We start from the raw sequence: 23,456 nt of genomic DNA, 5'->3' as shown, positions 1-23,456 counted from the left end.
GGACTCTCAGGCTCCCCTGCTCTGTCCCTGAAGTTTGTCCATGCTGCTCTTCTTCATCCTCCTTGATAAGGGAAAGAGCTTCGAATCGATTCTCTAGCTGCAAGCTCCCCGAACAATCCCTTCTTGGCTTACTTCTCTTTGTGACATTCCTCCAGCTGTATGCCTCCTCTGTTTGGCAAGTGACCTCTTCCACCCTAGCATCTTCCTCTGCGTGGTACTCCTCCAAGATCGTTAGTTCTATTGTGTCCAGGAAATCCTCTTGTTCCCTAATCTGCTGAAGTGTAGCTACTCTGGACTCCAGCTGCTGCACTTTCTCCTCCAAGAGTGCTACCAACTTGCACTTGGTGCATGTGAAGTTCTCCACTTCTGTAGGCAAGAAGAGAAACATCCCACAAGAGTTGCAGGTGACTGGAGCAGATCCCTCATTGTCCATACTGCAAAGTCTTTAGTAATGAGTATAACAGTCAATCTACTGGGAATACTTCTTGAAAGGAATGTACTGCCTGCTATCTTACACTTAAAGGGAAGGTTCTGTTTCAATATCTGATTCTAACCTGATGCCACTTGAGCAGAGTTGTTGAGTTAAAGAAAACTAAAATTAAAATTTAAACAGCATACCTCCAAAGTGACCCAAAGCAGCTTTATTTTGGCCTGTCTGTTCAGGCCCATAGTCAGCTCAGCTGCAGGTTAACAAACCAGACCACCACCCTAAAAGCAAAGGACCACCCACACTTCCTAGAATAGTTACGTGGGTTATTCTGGCAATGGGGATATAACCATATCTTTAAAGTGAAAAAGAAAAGTGGTATTAGAAAAGACTCTTCCATTAGGAAGATGTAAAATGTTGTGCAGTAATTTAAAAACTGACAGCTGCTGAAAATCTTAAATCATGTTTACTCTCAACTAAGTTAATAGATCTTACCTGCAAAGAAATATGGGTGAAATTGTAGGCATTGGAAATAAACTCTGCATATCCTCCAGCATTTCAGAGATTAAAACTAGGACAAACACACAAGCTAGCAGAGGTTGCAGTGGTGCGTTACAGACTGCCAAAAAGTGGCGGCCTGTACCCGTCCCTTTCCCTGGGGTATCGGGGCCTCAGCTGCCAGAACGGCAGCCGCTGAGGCCCCAATCCGCCGCTTTCCAGGCCGCAGGGAAGCGGCAAAAGGCCGCTTCCCTGTAGCCTGGAAAGGGGTGTCTTTGGGGCTTCAAGCCCCAAGGACACCCCACGGCAGCGGGGAGGAGGAGAAAGGGGCCGCTTGGCCCCTTTCTCCCTTGCGTTGCTGGGCGCAGCCGTCTGAAGGCTGCACCCAGCGATGCAAAGCAGCGCCGCAAACCAGGAAGGAGCTCCGAAACGGAGCTCCTTCCTGCTCTGTGCAAAGGGTGCACTAAGTGCCCTTGCACGGAGCGACGACATCATGTCCGCGCTGCCCCGTATAGAGGCGGCGCGGTCGTCATGGCGGCCCCCATGTAGATGGGGCGCCGCCATTTTGTACGGACTCAGTCCGTACTAGGGTTAGGGGGGTGCGGAAGCACCGCACCTTCCTAACCCTAGTATGGACTGACTCCGTACTAAAAGGCCCTTAGGTAACGGGCCAGTGGTTTGCTTTTGCCTTAGCCTATTGAGAAGGGCTAAATCCAGCCCCTCCATTCCTTTCCTTTTCTCTCTTCTATTCCCCCCCCCCCCCCAATTAATTGAGAGCAAACTACTTTTGCACTTTGAACTCAGTTTGTAGCAGCTGAAGTAAACTGAGAACACGGGGGAAAGTGGAAGGAGAAGAGAGAAACTTGACATTTTAAAAGCAGATAAAAATGCGGAAGGACAAAGAATTAATTGGGACTGTCACTGGCAAGTTGGAACAGATAGAAGCTATGTATGTGAGTTAGCCTGCATAAGATCAGGGTGAAGACTAAAGACAATATTTTAAAAGCCCCAGGACATGTCTCAGCTGATTTTTTAAAATGACATTTTAAAAAGAAAACCAAATATATTTCAGTCAGCTCTTGATCTTTATAGTCTGAGGGGAAAGCACTGCTTTCCATACTGCAGTTTAGTGCATTTGCTTGTAGTACAGAAGACACCTTCCCCATTGCAGTGTTTACGAAGTGGAATTATCTCCCAGGTAAAGCCAAGCAGGCTTCTAGTGTGAAGTGCTTCCACTGTCAGTTGAAGACTAATTTGTTTATGCATGTTACCTTCCCACTAAAGTGGTACCTATTTATCTACTTGCACTTTTAGATGCTTTCGTACTGCTAGGTTGGGAGAAGCAGAGACTAGTGATGAGAACTCACTCTGCCACTTGAACTGCCAACCTACTGATCTTGCAATCGTCAGTCATCTTCTTAAATAGTGAGCCCCCTATCACCTGCTACCTAAGCCTTTTAACAGCAGATGCTCTAACTGAGATCTTTTGGTCTCTTCCCCTTAATTTCTTTTTGTTGTTTATTACGACTGTTTAAAAAGAAATATACCTGCAGCCCAATTTTAAGGTTTAGATGCTTTTGCTAAACCTTGCCAGGGCTGGCCCTGCCATTAGGCAGAGGAGACAGCTTTCGTAGGGCCTTACCATACTGTTCCTTTATACCTCATTAACCTGCTCCAGTGATTTGCATAGGGCTGCTGCTTGTAGATGAACTGTACTGCACCTTGCTGCCTTTCTGCAGTAATTTCGCCATTAGCAGCCTCCACAAATGTATTTCTCCTTCACAGTACTGGTGTCATAGCCCCCTCCTCTGTCCTGTGCCTCACTTCACGATTACCGTAGTCCATTTTTGTTTTGGTTTTTGCCATTATGGTGCCACAACAGAATGACACCCTGATACCTGGTGATGGATGAGACCTTTTCTTGTGATAGGCTAGACAGCAAAAGTTGGCCTGGCCACACAGCAACCTGTCATTTCTTTCTATTTTGTGTAGATGAAACTGCCTTGACTTTTCAACTGGCCATTTCTTTCTGTTAAATGTGCGACTGTATTTTGCCTTTTGTGTAACATCCTCCAGTGTACCTCAGTATTGGCCTGGCATGCATGCTTAAGGGAAAAAAAAACTTGTAGAAAACAAGTCATGCCTTCTGCTGGTGGAAAGTTTCATGAAGCCGTTATATTATGATGCTAAAACTTTAAGGTGCTATCATATTATGATGTTATGATGGCATAATAAGAGGGTTTTAAATTAAATTAAACATGTCACAAAATTGTTTTTTCCCACCCAAGCACCGAAAGTAGTCTGTGGATTCCCTGCATAGATCTCCTTGGAAATCTTCAAGAGAGAAATAAGTTGGCCACACAGACATCCAGCCCACATCCAAACTACTAACAGAGTTTTAATGGAAAGAAGCATGAAGGTTACTGTATGGTAGAGAAAGGGGGGGTGATTATTTCCCGCATGAAAAAAATGCATGTTTGCAATGGTGCTACAATGGGATGACACCAGGACACCAATTACATTATGCAGCAAGGCGCAATCACTGTGGGTACCAATGCGTCACTGTGATGCTATAGTGACATAGCACAATAAGACCCTTGGGATATTTTTGATGTCCTGAATGGGCAGCAAATTTGTTAGTTATTTAATCTGAGGCCACTGCGTCTTTATTGCTAGAGATGAAGAGAGGTGCTTGAAGGATTTCCTGCCCCACGAGCCAAAATAACTCAGATGGCTTTTAATACTATGCAGTGTAAGCACAGGATGGGGTGGGGTGTCATTTGCTACGCTGCCTCAGGCAGCAAAATGGCCCCGTGAAACAGCTTCTTTAAATACAGAAGCAGCAAGTGTAAAAAGGGTAGGTCCTATGTGCGTTTTTGGGAGCTTCTTATGTTTTTGTGGGTTGTGCCTGCACTGGAAACTGCTCTGATAGCCTTTTGGCAGAGGATTGGGGTATAAATAAATAAATAAATAATAATAATAATAATAATTATTATTATTATTGTAAATATAGTCCAAAAGTGTTTCTAAAATATCTTGGAGTTGCCAGATTTTCTGAAATCCAACAGGGTGTTTGAGGGCAGGGAAAGGAGATACGGCGTGGGCTAATAATGTGCCTCGATATTATATTTCAGAGGAAAGAACTGGCCAAACCATCTCTGAGTATTCCTTGCCTAAGAAAACCTTACAAAAATTCATAGGGTCACCGTGAGTCAGCAGGTGACTTAAAGGCACAGAGAGAGAGAGAGAGAGAGAGAGAGATACATACATCTGAGGAAGTAGACTGAAGCTTATGAAACTTCATGTGGCCAACTTCTTTTTTTCAGTTAGTCTCAAAGGTGCTACAAGATCTCTCTACATAAGAAGTATGGAGTTATAGTTATATTTCTATGAGTTTTATATTCATATTTATACTTATGAGAATTTGTGTTTTGTCTCCTTTTCTTCTTCTTGGAGGTCCTCCATTTTGCGGTGCCTTCTTGACTTCCTTTGCAGTGAGGGCTTCTGGCCACTCTGAGCATGACTTAAGAAGCATGAATTTACATTTCTATGAGTGTATTGTGAGCTTTTACTGGGTCATGTCCTCCATCTTCCTGGAAGGTCCTCCATTTTGCAATGCGTTATTCTCTTCCTTTGCAGTGAGGACAATCTGGTCACCCTGAGCATGAATCTATATTTCTGTGAGGAAGGAGACATGCCGGATCCCAAGGAAACATCTTTTGAATTGCAAATGGACATTAAATTTCCTTGGCTTTCAAAATCTACCAGTGGCCGCATGGCCAGAAAGGAGGTTCCAGCCTGCAAGAAATACCCATCCCATCCCTACCATCTGAACTAAGACCAGAAGCAGCAAAATGCAGGCCCTTGACTAACTTCTTCAATGTCTTTCTCCTGCTTGCCTGACGAAGAAGCCAGGGTGATATCGATAGCTTGCAACATGTATATTGTGCATTTTGGTTGGCCCCATAAAGGCATCATTGTTTGGGTGTTATTTCTGTGAGCTTTTATTAGAGCATGCCTTCCATTCCTTTTATCCCTTGAAGGTCCTCCTTGAAGGGCTCACTCTGCTCTGGGCGCTGATGACGCTCCAGGGAAACCTCCCAGGAATGCCCTGACGTCACCCGGGGAGATTCCAGGCGGGGGAGTTCCCTTCTCGTTTCCCGCGTTCTCTCTCTTTCCAGGCGGCCAATGGGCTGCGAGGAGGAGATGAGGGGGCGTGGCCAAGGGCGGGCAGAGTCGGGGCCAGGCGGGTCCCACGAGGGAAGGCAGAGAGAGGAGACTAGTAGTCTTGGATAGAGAGTCTTTGGAGAGGCTGCCAAGCGCCCTTGGTCCTTCGCGCCCCTGCCTAAGGTGAGTTCCTTCAGGGTTTGAACGAGGCTGCATCCAGACTGGAGACATAACCCGGTTTGACACCGCTTTAACTGCCCTGGCCCAAGGCTATGGAATTCTGGGAGTCGGAATTTGTTGTTTTTTTATCTTCCTCCCTCTCCCTCCAGGATAGAGAGAGGGCGGGATTTGGGGGGGGGTGTCAATGGGAGTTGTTGTTGTTGTTGTGTGCCTTCCATGTTGTTTCTGACTTATGGCGACCCTAAGGCGACCCAGTCATGGGGTGTTCTAGGCATGTTTCTTCAGAGGGGGTTTGCTATGGCCGTCCTCTGAGGCTGAGAGAGTGTGACTTGCCCAAAGTCACCCAGTGGGTTTCCATGGGTGAGCCAGAATTGGAACCCTGGTCTCCAAAGTCCTAGTCTAGTGCTCAAAATAAGTGTACTGTTGAAACTATATAATGAATAGATATAGATATAGAGAGAGTCCTAGTCCAGTGCTCAAAATAAATGTAAATAATAAATGTATTTATATATTGAAAATATATAATGTGTGTGTATATATATATATATATATATATATATTGAAAGTGTGTGTGTGTAGTCAGTATATTGAAACTAGCTTATTTAGGGCTCCAGGTGATTCTGATTAGATCCAGGCAGGTCACTGTGTCCTATGTCTCTGACTACATTTGTTGCTAATAATAATAATAATAATAATAATAATGCAGTTGTTATTATGATTATGATTTCTTCCACTGACATCAAGTGTGTGGGGACGTCACCCTAAGTCATATTTTGTATGGGATGGGAGTTTTTGACCCCTGGTGATGGCTGTCCATCTGTTGTGCTTCCACCAGCGAAACCACTTCAGTTTGGTAAAGCCTGGCTCTAACATGTTTCCTCTTAACTAAGTACCCCACACCCACCAAAGTGGAGAGATGGCACCGTTACTTTCATTATCATGACAATCTTATGCCCACCTCCTTGTGAGCTGTGTTAGTTATGCAGCACTGGAGAAAATACGTACAATTATAGCCCCTTAAAAAGGGATATTGCAGTGCTAGAGAAAATGTAGGAGCCAGTGTGGTGTAGGGTTTTGAATGTCAGGTTAGGGGTGTACCCACACTGTAGAAATAATGCAGTTTGACACCACTTCAACTGCTGTGGGTCCATCCTACAGAATCCTGGGATGTGTGGTTTAGTGAAGCACCAGCACTCTTTGGCAGAGAAGGCTAAAGACCTTGTAAAAACTACAAATCCTAGGATTCCATAGGATGGGACTACAGCACTTAGAGCGCTGTCACACTGCATTGTTTCTACAGTGTATTTGCACCGTAGGACTCTGGGTGATGCTTGCATGGCCATAGAAACCCACTCAGTGACCTTGGGCAAGTCACATTTTCTCAGCCTCAGACAGCTGCATGTCAAATCCACTCGAAGCAACTCTTGTCAAGAAAATCCTGTGACAGAGTCACCATAAGTCAGAAGTGGCTTGAAGGCAAAGAACAACAACTACTTATATTGTTGTATAAAGTAACCGTGGGGAGAAGGCTACTTCATGACTAAATAAAGATGGATATATGCATCAGTGACGATGAACTAGTTAAGCAGTCTTTTATAACATTACAAGAACTTTAAAAAGAAACAAAATATATTTTGTTTTCAACACTGATTTGTAACTTAGATATAAGTCCAAAAGCCCATTCCTGGCTCAGAGCTAGTGGCCTAATTAGTGTTTTAACTAGTTTAGACCCATTGAATCAATGGGGTTTACATGTTGCAAGCTTTCGAAACTCTCCTGGCTTTTTCATCAGGCAAGGTGTTAAAAACCATGAAGGAGAAAAAATTTGAAGATGTTAGTCATAGGTCTGCATTTTGCTGTTTTTGTTCTTAGTTCAGATGACATGGAAGGTTATCTCTTGCAAAATTCAGGCATATGAGTACCATCTTCAGTTTTACCCCTCCTGAATGGTTTTTAACGCCTTCACCTGATGAAGAAGCCAGTGGAGCTTTGAAAGCTTGCAACATGTATATTGTGCATTTTAGTCGGTCCAATAAAGGTATCACTGCTTCGTGGATTTTAGTGTAACTAGTGTTAAAGAAAATAAAAAGTTTGAGAAATTTGTTGCTGTAATTTTTCTAAGTTGTCTGCTTGTTTCCTGTGACCCATTAGTTGCACAAGCTAGATGCTACATGACCAACAGGGCCAGTCCAAGAGAGAGTTGAGATAGTGTTGCAAAAGCTGCCATCCACAGCTACAGTACCAAAGTCAGTTATGTTTTTTGGCACATCAAGCATAGAATCCCACATACACCTAAAACCAGCAATGTAAGGAAATACCTCACCCTGCGTGATGACAGATGATGGTCTTAATTAAAAACAAAACAAAACCAGAATTCATGTTATTCAGAGACATAGCCATCTCAAAAGTGCTGCAAAATCCCTTTGCATACAAAATATTGGTTTGTTAGCATCTCCTTGGGGTCTCTGTCTTAACCTCAGTTGTGTTCATGGGAACACTCCTTTACTTTCTAGCCTAAAAATGTTTTTTATCAGGAAGGTGACCATGGCCAAGTCACACGATCTCCATCTCAGAGGAAGGCAATGGCAAACTTCCTCTGAACCAATCTTGCCAAGAAAACCCCATGTTAGGGTCACCATAAATCCAAAGGACTTGAAGGCATACAACAACAAGGAGGACAACAACAGCAGCAAAACACTGTTACTAGGGATGCTGTTGTAGTGAGGACCAAATCTGCCCGCACCCCTGACACCAGAGAGGCTGGTATTAGCTAACGGGACTCCCACAGTGTGCTACAGTGTGTGTCTGTGCGCAACGCATACATACACACTGCAATCTCTGGGGATTGTGCATCGTACAACATCTTGAATCTAAAGATCTTCCTTGGAATGGGGTGTTTGGAAAGAGAACTTTGTGCCTCTTCTTTCCTCAGTAACGTTTGAGCTATCTCAAAAGATTTCCATCCTCTTTTTATAGACAGAAATACGGGGTGTAAGAATCCATAACTTAAACCTACATTTTCCAGTGCAGCAATTTCATAATGTTATAACTCTCTACACCTTCATTTTTACATTTAAAACTGTGAAATATATTGCCTTGCTGTTATTTCATATGCTAGAATGTATTTCACATGGTGGTTTGGTTGCTTCTTTCATATACAAACCTCCATAGGCCTCCATTATGTTGTTTATAGTTATCCTAAATATTTGTGCATTGTATGTACCATTAACTATGTAATCCTATATGTCTATTCAGAAGGAAATCCTTTGAGTACAGTGGGACTGATTTCAAGATAAATGTTTATGTGATTGCAGCTTTAAGGGTGTTTCTGGACTCACGTATGAGTTGAGGCACGATCACCAGTTGCTCCACTATGCTAGAACAAGGCTGCACAAGCTTTTCAGACCAAAGGGTCACATACGGTGTTATCTAGGAAGACAAGACTACACATACACAGTGTCGCCCCCCCCCCAACACGGAGACATACATCTCAGTGCACATGGATGGTGTTACTTAAGACCCCCTGGCTGCCCTCTGATACCTAGGGATTCTTTGGTGATAATGGAAATGAATGTTTCTCCCATTCTGGTACTCAGTGACCTCCAACCAAAACAGCAACAACAATTTGTTGTCCAAATGTTGTTAACTACTGGGAAACTAAGCACAGTACTAAAAACTTAAGTAGTGAGAAAATATATCCAGGGACAGTACTGTTGGCCATACAGCAAAATCCAGTGACATTCAAAACTCACAAAACAGCAATACCTTTATAGGGACAACCAAAATGCACAAAATACATGATGCTTTTGTCCACTGGCTTCTTCATCAGGCAAAGGGGTTAAAAATCATACAGGGAAAAGAAAGAAAAAAATGACAATATTAGAGTTCCAGGCCTACATTTTGTCAAGATGTTGTTCTCAGTAAAGAAGGTAACGGAGGGAGGCCATTCCTCCTTTTTGGGCATGCAGGCTCTGAGAAACAAAGCTATAAAGTCCAGGAAATTGCTAATTGCTAATGGAGTTTAAATGTTTAATTTCCTTGACTTTATGATTCTTTGACACCCAGAGCCTGTGTGGCCAAAAAGGAGGAATGGTCTCTGCCTACATGTGCATCCCTCCATAGCATCTTAACTGAGAACAACTGTAGCAACGTTCTGACAAAATGTAGGCTTGCGATTCCAATATCGTTTTTTCTTTCTTTCTCCTGTTTGAATTTTTAACACTTTTGCCTGATGAAGAAGATAGTGGAGCTTTGAAAGCTTGTATCATGTATTTTGTGCATTTTTGTTGTTCCTATAAAGTTATCACTGCTTTGTGGGTTTTGGATGTTACTGTATTTTAGTGAGAAAATAGTGAGCTTGAAGGCTAGCAAGCAGTAGTTACTCCATCATGAGCTTGGAAAAGTAGGGAAAGCTGAGGTTCTACCAAGTTCAGAGTCTTCTGGGTGTTTAGGGCCTTAGATTGTACTTTTAGGATCTCAGTCTCAATCTCTAGTAACTTAAAATGCAATTTTATATCAAACTATCTCATAAATTGCTGTATTATATTAATATTTGTTGTTGTTGTTGTTGGGTGCCTTCAAGTCATTTCCAGTGTAAGGTGAACCTATCATGGGGTTGCTTGGCAAGATTTGCCATTGCCTTCCCCTGGGGCTGAGAGTATGTGATTTGTCCAAGGTCATCCAGAGGGTTTCATGGCTGAGCGGGGAATCAAACCCTGGTCTCCAGAGTCATAGTCCAACACTCAAACCACTATGCCATGCTGGCTAACATACACCCCAATAAACTCAATGGGATTTACAGTACTTTTCAGCAGATAGGCATAGTTTTGTTCTGTTGACAGAGAGAGGAGATTCATGTGGTCCTCCAGATGTTGTTGAACTACATGTCCTAGCTATCATAACTAGCATACTCAGTGATGAAGAATGCTGGGAACTGCACTCCAAGAGCATATGAAGGGCCACATGATTTCCATTGCTGTGTTAACAAGTTTGAAAAACAATCTCAGTGTAACTTTTTTTTCCTTGATGAAAAAATACCCATTAAAAGGGAATCCAGTTGAGTGGTTTTTCAACTTGACAGCTTTTTTGACAATTCTTTTTATATATTTGTCACATTGTATATACATTTGTTTTACTTTACATTGCCTTATTTATTGGTAATATTTGCATTTTAGTGTCTTGTATATGCCTGCACAAGCATGCACAGATATACATCATGGAAAATGTGAAGCATAAAAATGAATTTGAGATACCCTGGGAATTTCTGATTAGTAATGAAAGGAACTTTGTTAGCTCCCATCTAATGACCTTAATTTCATAATGCAGTTAGCACTCATGAGTGTTGTCATCATGAGATTTCTAATCACCTTATAGAATATGCCTTATAGGAATGATGCCGTGAGTAGTTAGATAATGTGGTTATAGTACTTTGAATGTAAAACATGATGCTTAGTAATCTTACTTGCATAGTTAGCTGATATGAGTCAACCGCTTGTTAACATGGAAATGTACAAGATATGTCTTATGACTTGCATTCCAAAAGTAATCAGTGACAGTATTTTGGTACTAGCTCCTACAAACAAGAAAAATCAATAGGGTACTTTTATATTCACTTGTTCTTTTAGTATAAGTATTTTTAGTTTTCTGTTTCTGGATAGATTTGATTGATTGGTAACAACACAAATATAACTACTTCATAGAGCAGAATAAATTACTTCACATTCTCCTTTCTTCAAATTAACAACCATCTCTTCATTGTTTTTATCATTTCAGTGTGTTCAGTAAACTCAGACAGACACAAATTGTCAGATTATCCCTGCTAATAGCATCTCTTGGGCTGCTCAGGGTTACACACACTGCCTCTGCTCAGACTGTGGGTTGTCAGTACTCCTATTGACACACCAAAGCTGAAACAAACTAGAAGCGACCTAGGAGATCTATGAGTGTGTGTGTGTGTGTGTGTGCCTTCAAGTCACCTGTCAATTTAGGGCAAGCCCATTAATTTCTTAGATAAGGAATACTCAGAGATGGTTGGGCCAGTTCCTTCCTCTAAAATATAGCCTACAACATCTGATATTCATTGGCAGTCTCTCTTCCCACTACTAACCTGGGCTGACCCTGCTTAGCTTGCAAAATCAGATAGGATCTGGTGCCTTTGGGTAAGCCTGATCTGTGAATAGGACCTCCCTATATTTTTAAGTGCTCATAGTAGGAAGAGTTTGAGACTGGGGCCCTGGTGCTGGAAAGGGGCTTGAAAAGACAGAAGATTTCAGCTCTAAAAACCACAGCTGTGGCAAAGTTAACACATACCCCTGCACAAAGTAGAGGAAATTTCTCAAGCCCCCCCAGGATGTACAGTGGTTGTCTCCATGAGCATTGGGAGATCTAGAAAATGACTAATGGTTGGCCCTAAAGGAACACTTAAGAACAAGTCAAACAGGACTTCTAGTATCTGAACTTTGTCTTCATATAATCCAAGGCAGCAGCAGTTATTAGCTAGTGATTCCTGTCTGACTAGTCCTGGTGTCATAAAAAAAAATTCAATATATACAGTGCCATCCAAAGCCTGAATGCATGGTAGTCCAGATAGCCTACTAACCAGCCTTTCTTCCTTCCCCCAAGTCTTCTGTCCATATCTGTGGATGGAGTTGAGGAGAAGAGAGCAGAATCATGTTTCATTTCCTGCCATATGTTGCAGAAAGTAAGGAAACTATGAGTTTCTTGTGCCTCTTCAGTTTTCAGCTGGGTGTGAAGAGAATCCAAGGGAAGGGTTTTCACCTTGAGAATTTGTGAAGCCATGGTTAAAGTTGCAGTTCTGTATACACTTCTGGGGGTAAGTGCCATTGATTTCAGTGGTATTTGCTTCTGTGCAGACATGTATAGCATTGCACTGTAAATTAAATATGCATTCTATATTTGCTTCCAAATTCATATTGATTGCACTCCGAAGTCATAATAAATTTACATAATAAATAAATATATTTATAAATTTAAATGGTTTATCAAGGTGGGTCAAGGAACCCAGCCTTCTGTACTTCTTCCCTTCCTCTAGAACAGCTGTAAGCTTATAAACCTGCTTCCATTTTAGATTAAGCATAGTTTAGCATGTCAGTCAAATTGTGTTTAATCATAACTGTGGTTTCTTGAATCAAGTCAACTTTATTAGCTATGCTTTCATATTGGCTTGTTTCAAACAAGACAGAGTTAACAGGATGGTATCTCTCCTCTGGATGCCTGCCTGGGGGCAGTAATGGGCTGGATGAGTAAAAACAAACTCAGACTGAATCCAGAGAAAACAGAGGTACTCATGATAGGTTCCCCTGGCCCGGGCAGGGAAATTTGTCATCCTGTCCTAGATGGGGTTAAACATCCCCTAAAGGACACAGTTCGTAGTTTGGGTGTTCTCCTGGATTCATCTCTACAATTAACATCTCAAGTAGATGCGAAGGCCAGGAGTGCTTGGTACCAGCTTCGGCTGATACGCCAACTACGTCCCTGTCTGGACCGAGGGGACCTAGAAAATGTAGTACATGCACTGGTAACCTCCTGTTTGGATTTCTGCAATGCGCTCTACATGGGGCTACCTTTGTATCAGGTACGGAAACTTCAATTGATCCAAAATGCTGCAGCCAGACTGATTATGGGGACAGCGAGATCTGCCCACATAACACCTGTTTTAGAATCTCTTCACTGGCTGCCAATTCGTTTCCGGTCCCAGTACAAAGTGTTGGTTATTACCTTTAAAGCCCTAAATGGCTTGGGCCCAGGTTACCTGAGGGAATGCCTCTCTCTGCATAATCCTCCCCGCACACTCAGGACATCAGGTAAATTATTACTCGGTCATCCTAAAGTGAGATTGGCGACTACCCAGCAAAGGTCTTTTACAGCTGCAGCGCCTTCTCTCTGGAATGCTTTACCAGATGAGATCCGCCTTAGTGAAACAGTGGAAGCCTTTAAAAAGGCACTAAAAACCTACCTCTTCCTACAAGCGTACCCTCCTAACTCCTTGTAATAAGTCCCCCCCCCCCCCCGATTGTCTATGGTGTATTTATTGGAATCTTAACAATTGCCGAACTGTATGCTATGTTGTAAATATTTGATTTTAGACTGTAAGCCATTTTAATATTTCCCAAATTTTAAAATATGTCATTGCTTGTAATGTATTTATCTTACATGTTGTACACTGCTTTGCTCCTGGGAAAAGCGGTTAATAAATAAACAATTTATATTTTTTTATAATTTATAACAGAGACTGAGTGAGAACAGTGGGGGATAGAGCTGATAGAAAACCCAAAAGTTTGTGTAACTATTCTAGAAGCTTCTGAACCATACACTCTGCAAATGTGGATAACCCAGTTGTGTGAATCACAGAGAGCACAAAGAACCACAGTTTGCCAAATTCACATGTTATAACAAGTAATGCTGTTTTCAAAAATGGAAGTGAAAACTTCCTAACCGATCCCCATGTCTGTGTCAGAAAAGGAGAAGTCTGTGGGAAGTATGCAAGCCTGAGTAGAGGCTAGGTTCATTCCTGTCATGACTATTCATGATTTATTACGATGACTGAATTACAACCATTTTGTTGAGAATCAGGATTGCAAATGTACATAGATACTTATAGTGTTATGCTGTAAGAATATTGCTGCTCCCATGATTCACTGAGGTATGTGATATAGCATCTGACAACAGAGAATAGTGGTGCTGTTGATGCTCAAATGACCGTGCTTTTTCATGTTGTGTTTGAAAGTGAAATCAAAAAGGATGTGAGGGTTGGTGACTGTTCTTGGGAAATTGGAGAACTAGGCAGATACCAAGGCCAGTTTCTCATAAACAGAAGAGAAGTGATAGTCCTTGTCTTGATTGCAAAATTTCAGACTGCAGGTGATACGAATGAGTGCTTTGTTGTTGTTTTTAGCTACCCTCATGGCTCCCCTGTGGATAAGACATCTCCAGTTCTCCCTGTCCTCAGTTCCTGCAGATTCATGCTCATGGCCTCCCTGATGGAGTCTATCCACCTAGTGTGTGGTCTTCCTCTCTTTCTCTTTCCTTCTATCATTCCTAGCCTTATGGTCTTTTCTAATGAGCCGTGTCTTCTCTTGACATGGCCAAAATATGACAGTTTCAGTTTAGTCATCTTGGCTTCCAGGGAGCTCTCAGGCTTAATCTGTTCTATGACCCATTTGTTTGTCCTTCTGGCATGATATCCTCAGCACTCATCTCTAGTACCACATCCCAAATGAATTTATTTTCTCTTTTTCCATACATGGCATCCATACATGGCAATGGGGAGCACAATTGCTTGTATGATTCTGACTTTTGTGCTTAGTTGTACGTCTTTGCTCTTGAGAACCTTTTCTAGGTATTTCATAGCTGCTCTCCCCATTCTTAGTCTTCTGACTTCTTGGCTGCAGTTCCCATTCTGATCAATGTTTGATCCAAGGTACAGGAACTCTTGTTATTTCTATTTCCTCATATTGTCTAGGTTGAATTTATGGATGAATGAGCGCTCCTCCACACAAAAATATTCCTACATCCAGAAAAACTAACACCACAAGGAAATGTGTAGGCTAGAATTTTTCTCCATGGTATCTAGTGTTTCTCTTTCTGTCTCTGCCAAAACATTCAGTCACATGAAAATACACTTAAAGTCACTTAAATCAATGCATGACCTAGGGAGGAGAGGAACTTACTTACAATCTAAAATGATACATTCTAGACATTAGTCTCAAATCTTCTGCTGTTGCTGGAACTAGTTTTTATGTTCATAGCATAGGTTCACAGCAAAAGCATCTTTAATTCTTCACAAGACAGTTCTACCATATATGTATGAAATACAGCACTTTCTATGAGGGATTCAGATATCATATGACTCAGCTGTAATGGGAAACCACTGTTTCTTCCTGCATAAATGAGCTGCAGTGAACTTGCAGTTCTGGGCCTGCCCTCTCTTCCTTCCATATACATTAGGAGATAGAAAAGTGAAGTAGTAAACTAGCCACAGTTTGCCATGATTACCTGACATAGGAAAGAGTGGTGTATTTAAACTAGATAGGACAACAAACCAGTATATAAAATCACCACATAATAGGGAATCCAGTCGTGGACTCACCTAAGCCTGAAGTAACCTGAGAGAGCCAAACAGGAAGAGAAATGGGCAAGCAGCAAAGTGTGAAATGGTCCCCTTATTCCCAGCATCCCCCCAACCATTATTGATAATAAGGCCTTGAGCTTTGGTCCAGTAATCATAGCCACTTCCATATCCTGATATTCTACCTCTCTCATTTAAGAACCTTTTAAGAAGAAAAAAGGAGCAGGTCTGTCACTTTCCAAACCTGCTAGGCCCTGTGGCTGGTCACACTGTAGATCTCCACTTTTGTCAGCAGTTATAAAGGTTACGATGAATTATTTTGGATGTTTTGAATTATGTTGATTCAAAGTGTGTAACATGGTAAATAGGATTTAAATACTGTATGTGATACACTTAAAGCCAGCTAGCCTTGCCTAAACTTAATTTACTAAATTAAGAAGTATTTTGTGGTGCAATCTTATTACAACATTTTTCTCATCAATTTGTAAACCTGTGTTGCAACTATTACATGAAAGATGCCACAGATGGGCAAGTTACTTTTTTGGACTATAACTCCCAGAATCCCGAGTTATATTGGTTCAGGGACCTTGAGAGTTGTAGTAAAAAACCCAACTTATTCAGTCTCTGAAAGGTGCTTATAGTTATGGTTTATATTTTCATGTAGAAAAGTTGTTTTATTCAGATACTGAGATTCAGATACTGTTGATTTATCTCCAAAGTCCATATTGTGACAGTATCTTTATTAAAGCAGTCAAAAAGGGACAAAATTCCACATGTAGGCTTTCAAAGAGCAGATGCACCTGCAAATTTACAAAAGCAGACAAGGATGGGGAATGACAATACCAGAATCATGCAGTCTAAATGTTACTTGGTATTGTAAGGAGGAAGCATCTGTAGGCTATCAAAGCAAGCCTCATCCCCAATGGCCGTGTGAGCAGATTGGTAACAAAGATATTAAAAGACAGTCATTACAAATTATCGCCATTTAAAAATATAAAAATCTCCCACTGAAAACAGTAATATGTCTCTAATCAGTGTGAGGCTTAAAGGACCCGTTATTGGAGTGTGTGTGTTGTGTGCCTTCAAATTGTTTCCAGCTTATGGCAACCCAAAGGCAAACCTGTTGCAGGGTTTTCTTGGCAAGTTTCTTCAGTGGGGATTTGTCATTGCCATCCTCTGAGGATGAGAGACTGTGACTTGCCCAAGGTCACCCAGTGGGTTTTCACAGCCGTGCTGGGGTTTGAATCCTGCTCTCCAGAGTCATAGTCTAACATTCAAACCACTACATAACGCTGGCTATCATATCACCCCTTCACAGTTTAATACTGGTTCAATTCAGATGAGCAGTGTTGCCTTTCCTTATAGCCTCTTGTGACACAGAATTTTTTGAATGCCTTGCCACACAAACTAGGTGTTTTTTTTACCGCAAATACTTATCTTGAAAATGCTGCTCTTTAACATACTGCTCAGAGTGTAAAGCTCTAGGACTGGGTATTTCTTCTGGTTCAAAGAGTTCCAGTCAATTTATAGGTAAAATACCAGTCAGATATTATGTTAGTCAAATCTTTTTAATACAATCACTTTATTAGAACCATCGAAGAGGCACTTTAATGATCACCTTAATGATCAGCAGATCTGATAGTTGTATTAATTAATGTAATGATGAAACAGTGAATTTAGAAAATTGCTAAATTTGCTAATTAAATGCAATCTTAAGTAAGGATTCTATAAATATGAACAATTCAATATACATTTAATCTCTTTGTAATGCCTGAGTAGCAGACTCAGCCTCTAATTATCATACATTCTGACATGATTTCTTAAAAGAAATAAAGCAAAGTAATTGTTGTTCTGGTGTGCTTTCAAGTCCTTTCCAACTTATGGTAACATAGCAACTATTAACTACATATGTATTCTAAAGACAGTAGGACAACTCTTCAAGCATAGTCAGCATTGTTGCATGCTTTTGATTGTCAGGTCATTAGTCAATTGACAATACTTGTCTCTTGGCTGGTAAAAAAAACATGCCTTGCTCTAACAAAATGTACTCTGAATTTCTGTGCTGAGCTTCATGCAGAGTTATGGTTATTTCTACTTGCCATTATGACCATGTAATATCGGATGCTTACCACATGGAAGCATTGGTTTTCCAGCCTCTACTCTGGTGGCAAGAAAACAGTATAGAGTAGTGTAGCATAGAGAGTGTTCGAAAGAAAGAATCTGCTTCAGATCCCCACTTGGCTACTAAGCTCCCCAAAGATACATGTCTGGTCACTATTCTCATAACCCAACCTCTTTTGAAGATCATTGTGAAGATAAAATGGGCAAACAGCCATATACTATCCTGAGACACATGGAGGTTAAAAACCTATTGGATAAATAAATGAGATAATGGCTGTGATCCTGCACTGGAAGACATATATGTATGTAGCTATGTCTCCCGAGTCAAATTCTTATCTCCACAATGACTAAAAACATACATAGTGATGGCATAAGTCTGATTTACACTGATTCACCAATAGGATGCCTTCCTACATATTCCTCAAACCTTGAAGGACTGATAAATAGTAATGTCCTTTAGGCCCCATACAGACTGCCAAAATAAAGCTGCTTCAGGTCACTTTGGAGGTATGCTGTTTAAATGATGCATACGTCCTAAGAGTCCAGAAGCTGTGCCAAAGCTATGCTCCAGTCTTTAGGACTGGATTGTGGCTTTGGCGTGGCTTCCGGAGTCTTAGGAAGCATGCAACATTTAAACAACATACCTCCAAAGTGACCCGAAGCAGCTTTATTTTGGCCTGTCTGTATGGGGCCATAGTCATTACACAACTGAAATAAACTTATCTGAAGTATGCACTTTTAAACATCTCTCTCTGTCTTTAATTAATAAAGGGCACAAATATGTGACATCTGATTTTGGTAAGAAGAGAGGTGGGGATGTTTTGGGCTATTTAGTAATATAAAAACAGCACAAAAACAAACCAAAAAAGGTTCTGGAAAATCTTCTAAGTGTAACTAATACCATTAAGATTTTTTTCAAAGCTGAACCCTTAAACCACAGTTGTGCTGGAAATGGTGCTTTGAATTCAGGCTTCATTTGAATCAGTGGATGGAAAACTTTTAAGTTTAGATACTAATCAGCACTTCAGTTTGCTCTTTTATTTGAATAAGGATCTGCATTTGAAGGTTAACTCATGATACAAATATTTCCTCTCTGTTCTTGCAATTGCATATAGATAAGTGTTTTGAATTATAGCATGGGCTTTACAGAGTCATGTAAGTAAAGTGTTAAGAACACTACTATGCTCATACATGCTGACATAAAAGTTCCAATATAGATACTTGGAATATGAAACCTGCTTCTTTTGCAACCTATTTAGATCAGGTAAAAGAAGTTTGCTATTTTAACTGATTTGTCTTTTCTCTTCCCAGAAGCAAAAATGAGAGACCGTCTCTTTGAGCTTCATGAGCTCGCTAGGCTTTACAGTCAACATTCTCCGACAGCTGAGGTCAATGTACAATTATCTCATGAAAATCTTCTGTTTGAGACAGATTATGCCTTAGCAAGTATTTACAAAGACATTCAGGGAATCCGAACAAGCAGCCACCACCTGAAGGAAGACATCAGACGGCTGGGTAAACAAAACACTCGCTTCCTTACATCCATGCGCCGCTTCAGTAGCATAAAACGTGATACCAACACAATTGCTAAAGACATCAAAACCCGTGGTGAAGATATCCACCGAAAACTTCAGACTTTGAGGGATTTCAGTGAAGATGCAGAAACAAAATATGGCCCAAATTCAATCATAGCCCGTGTGTCAAAGGACCACTACGTTGATCTTATGCATGCTTTTCAGGAAGCCATGTTTGACTACAATAAGACTGAGATGAACCAGCGAGAAAACTGCAAGGTCAGGATCCAGCGACAGCTCGAGATCATGGGCAAGGATGTCTCTGGGAATCAGATAGAGGACATTATTGAGCAGGGCAGGTGGGATGTTTTTTCTGAGAACCTTCTGTCTGATGCAAAGGGAGCTCGTTCAGCCTTGAATGAGATAGAGACACGGCACAAAGAGCTGATGAAGCTGGAATCTCGGATAAGAGAAGTCCATGAACTTTTCATGCAGGTAGCTTTGCTTGTAGAAGAGCAGGCTGACACCTTTGATATCATTGAACTTAACGTGCAAAACGTTGAAGACTATGTTGGTGAAGCTAAAGGGGAAGTGAGGAGAGCTCTTGAATACAGGAGGAAACATCCTTGCCGAACAATCCTGTGCTGCTGCTTATCATGCTGTAGGGGTTGATTTTCCTCCTTGAGCCACAAGATCAGTGTTGTGGGACACATTCACACTCACAGTGTGCATTCATTTCTTTTTCTTTTGTTGGTTTAATTAAACCTGCCAATATATACTGAAAGCAAAAGCAGATAGGAAGCAATGGTGTGCTTCAGGATAACAGAAGGTAAAATTTGCCTCCCTGACTCACACTACGACCACATTTACTGGAATAATGGAACATATACAGAATCTTAGAAATATTGATCAGATAAATAATAATGTTCCCAAAAGGGCATTATCAATGCAGGAAAAAATAATAATCTCATGAATTTAAAGAAATACATTGAACTCTGACATGAAAAAAAGTAAATTACAGATCCATAAATGGATGCAGTATGGATACCGTGTGCACACATGACTCAATATGTTTGAAATAATGGTGTTGTAACTATAAAATATATTTATTTTTTATAAATGTACTGATGTTTCTATACGTTATATTAGATAAAGATACAGAAGTATCTGTTATTATATGAAAAAGCAGTTGAATTACTACCTGTCCTGTAGCTCTGACCATCATAATAAATGTAAATGCTAATAAGTATAAAATGCCATAGCTAAATAGCAGGAGCCTAGAAGTCTTAACAACACAAGAGTAAGGAGAAATGAGCTGAAGAGTCAACACTGAAAGACTGAAAAGTTAGCCATTGGAAAGTGGGAGAGTGAGCCCAAGCAGGAAAAATTGGTGGTCAACAGTAAGATTTGTGTGGAAACCTGCGAAACAAATATACCTCAAATATATAAGCAAAACTACCATTTGGAGCTCTAAAGCAGGGGTAGGCAACCTTTTTGAGCCGGGGGCCGGGTTGCTGTCCCTCAGACAACTGGGGGGCCGAAGCCAAAAAATAAATAAATAAATATATTTTTTTCAAAAAACTAAATATATAAATAAACCAGGACAAATGTAGGACAAAATTTTCAAATGGAAGACACTTTTTTTTAAAAAATGGACACGCGAAAAAATTTGCTGATTTTTAAAATTTTTTTTAGTATAAATGCATGTTTCTGAGGCTTCTATAGACAATTGCCCCCCAAAGGCCCCGGCGGCAATCGGCGGCAGGACTGGGCTGGGGCCGGTCCCAAGGCCTTGCCGGGCCGCAGGTTGCCTACCCCTGCTCTAAAGAAACTCAATAGGAGACGAATGTTGTTTTAAGGACAGAAACAAACTTTGAAAGATGATTGAAAGATTGTTTCAACCATGCTATTTTATTATTATTATTATTTTAATGGTGGTCAGTGCAGGAACATTTGAAAGCAAGATCTGCAGTCAAACTGTATACATATTGATTCAATGAAGGATAGACTTCCATTGCTCCTTCGAAAATTTGTGTTAAACAGGTGCTTTAGATATGTGATGTTTATTTCTGAAAAAAATGTAAATAATCAGCTTGCACTGTTTTATAACCTTACTGCTGATTTGATATTCAAACATGGCAAGTTTTTAACTTTTAATTGCATATTGATATATTTTTTAAAATTTTGAATAAATATCCAGCACTTCACTCTTACCTTCATGATCAGCTGAGCACAGTTATTCTCTGATACCAAACACTGAAACCATTTTCAGAGCAATTTGTTGTTGATGTAATACTTCGTAAAACAAACAAGTAAACTGCCAAGTGTTACTAAAAATCCAATCAATACAAAGAAAGTGCAAAACTGTCTTAATAAAAACGTATGTATAGACACAAGTGGGCTAAATCCAATAGCACCCTTGCAGTCACAACAGAATGTTCCTCCTCTGTAGACCTCCACACCATCTGGATACTGGCTCCAGAAGTACATATTTCCCAGTCCATCGGTTTGTTTTAGGGCATGTTGTGGTGGAGGGCTGCATAGGGAGGGAGGGATTTCATCATTCTGCCAATGGATCCTCTAGAATGCAATAATTTTGTCTGCATATGTAACCTGCATTGTACTAGGTACAAAGTGTGTGCAATATATTTTATAAGAGCAATAAAACACTATATACAATATATAATTACTTAACTCTAATCCTATACACAACATTTAACACGTTTAAGTCAAGACACTGACTGAGATCCTGCATGAGAGAAGTCGCTATAACAAAGCTATGGCCTGTTTCCTGATCTGGTCCTCTAAAACCCACCTTAAAAGCTAGGCAGTCACACCAGCCATTTGAGTTCTGCAGTGCTGACAAGTGGGGCACTAAAGGATGATACATCCAGTCCCCTCCAGTTATTAAGCCACAGTGTGACAAGCAGCAGGGACCCCGGATATAAATCCATTTGAACAAAAGATAGTGATTTGCAATAAATATCAAACCACACATACAAATAAGATAGTATTGCTACCAATTTTTTTAAAAAAAAGTTAAAGTGAAAAAAAAAGGTTTATCCCCCAAGCACTGAAGAGATTTCTGCCCAAAGTTTTTTTAAAAAATAGATCTGAGACAGTTGTGAGGTTCTGGCCAAGGCTCTGTAGATTTTGAATGTGCAATTGCAAAAGAGCTCCATATTTCACACACGGCTGAATTCATCAGTACTTTTTCTTTAAAGAGGAGTACAGTTTTCATCATTTTTGCCTACATGGTATTCTCTTTCCAAAGTCGGTTGGATTACAGTCCTAAATGCATTTTTCTTATGTTTCCACAGAAAAAAAGTATAATTTATCATTACAGTTGGCCCTCCATTTTTGTGTCCATTCCAGATCCCCCCCCCCCCGTGAAAAAGGAGGCTCATGCATATTCAAACCCCATAGGCTTGAATGGAGTGAACCCCATGCGCATGGCCCAGGCATGTGTGCCATTGAAAATAGTGGATATTCAAGGTCACGAATCTCATATCTGCAAGTCAGGAGGGGCAACTAACATAAAAGTATAGGTATTTAGAGTTATGATTAGCTATACGTGATATTTTCCTTAAAGACCTCTGCTTAGTATGATATGAGGTAAAAGTGTATCTGACTAAATCTCAAATGTTTTGCAAATATATGGTATGGGACCTTGAACTTAAGCTGCATCCACACTGCAGAAATAATCCAGGTTGACATCACTTTTAACTGCCATGGCTCAATACTATGGAATCCTGGGATTTGTAGTTTTGTGAGGCACCTGTATTCTTTGGGAGAGACGGTTAAATGTCTCAAAGTATTACAGTTCCCAGAATTTCACAGCATTTTGCTATGGCAGTTAAAATGGTGTCAAAGTGCATTATTTCTGCGGTGTGGATGCATCCATAGTTGCTATGGAAGGCCACCATCTTCAGCATTTAACAGTACCAAAGATTAATGTTCTTGTCATTTTATTGACCAGTTACATCAGGAAAGAACAAAAGTGATTGGTGTTTCAAAAACTGGTTTTATTGTGAAATTACCCCATTATTGGTCAGAGGCTATGGCCCACAGGGTTTAAAAGGCCAGGCTGGGCACTGTGTGGTCACCCAGTGGGTTTTTGTGCCCAAGCAGGGAAGGGGATCCTGATCTCCAGTGTCCTAGCCAAACCATGTAAACCACTACACCATGTGGCTCTCATTGAACACAAAACCCTGGTCTCCAGAGTCCTAGTCCAGTGCTCAAACCACTATGCCATCACGCTAAGGAAACCAGTATTTCCCTAAGCTTACTGAAATCAGCATTCTTGAAGTCCAGAGTGTGTGTCTTACTGTGGACTTTATCACACTGGGGAAATCGGGGGTTTAAAAAGGCATTTTACTGGGACATTCACATCATCATGGGAAAGATTTTCCCATGACATGATTAAAGAGGGCTTATCCCAGGAAGAACCAGGATTGCTCCA

General features: G+C 40.8%; 1 protein-coding gene across 1 annotated transcript; it reads left to right on the top strand.

Annotated features, from left to right (window-relative positions):
* The first annotated feature begins 5,220 nt into the window (after window positions 1-5,220).
* On the top strand, window positions 5,221-19,934 carry STX11 (syntaxin 11). Its single transcript, XM_089528449.1, has 2 exons — window positions 5,221-5,275; window positions 18,792-19,934. Exon 2 carries the CDS (start codon window positions 18,800-18,802, stop codon window positions 19,664-19,666), a length of 867 nt encoding a protein of 288 aa, XP_089384575.1. The 5' UTR covers window positions 5,221-5,275; window positions 18,792-18,799; the 3' UTR covers window positions 19,667-19,934.
* Window positions 19,935-23,456: the final 3,522 nt, after the last annotated feature.

The sequence above is a fragment of the Sceloporus occidentalis genome, unplaced genomic scaffold (assembly GCF_023333645.1).
Source record: "Sceloporus occidentalis isolate IW3139 unplaced genomic scaffold, rSceOcc1.0.p SCAF_6, whole genome shotgun sequence".
Taxonomy (NCBI): Eukaryota; Metazoa; Chordata; class Lepidosauria; order Squamata; family Phrynosomatidae; genus Sceloporus; species Sceloporus occidentalis.
Note: the sequence above shows the minus strand (reverse complement) of the source record. Positions and strands in the feature narration are given on the sequence as shown.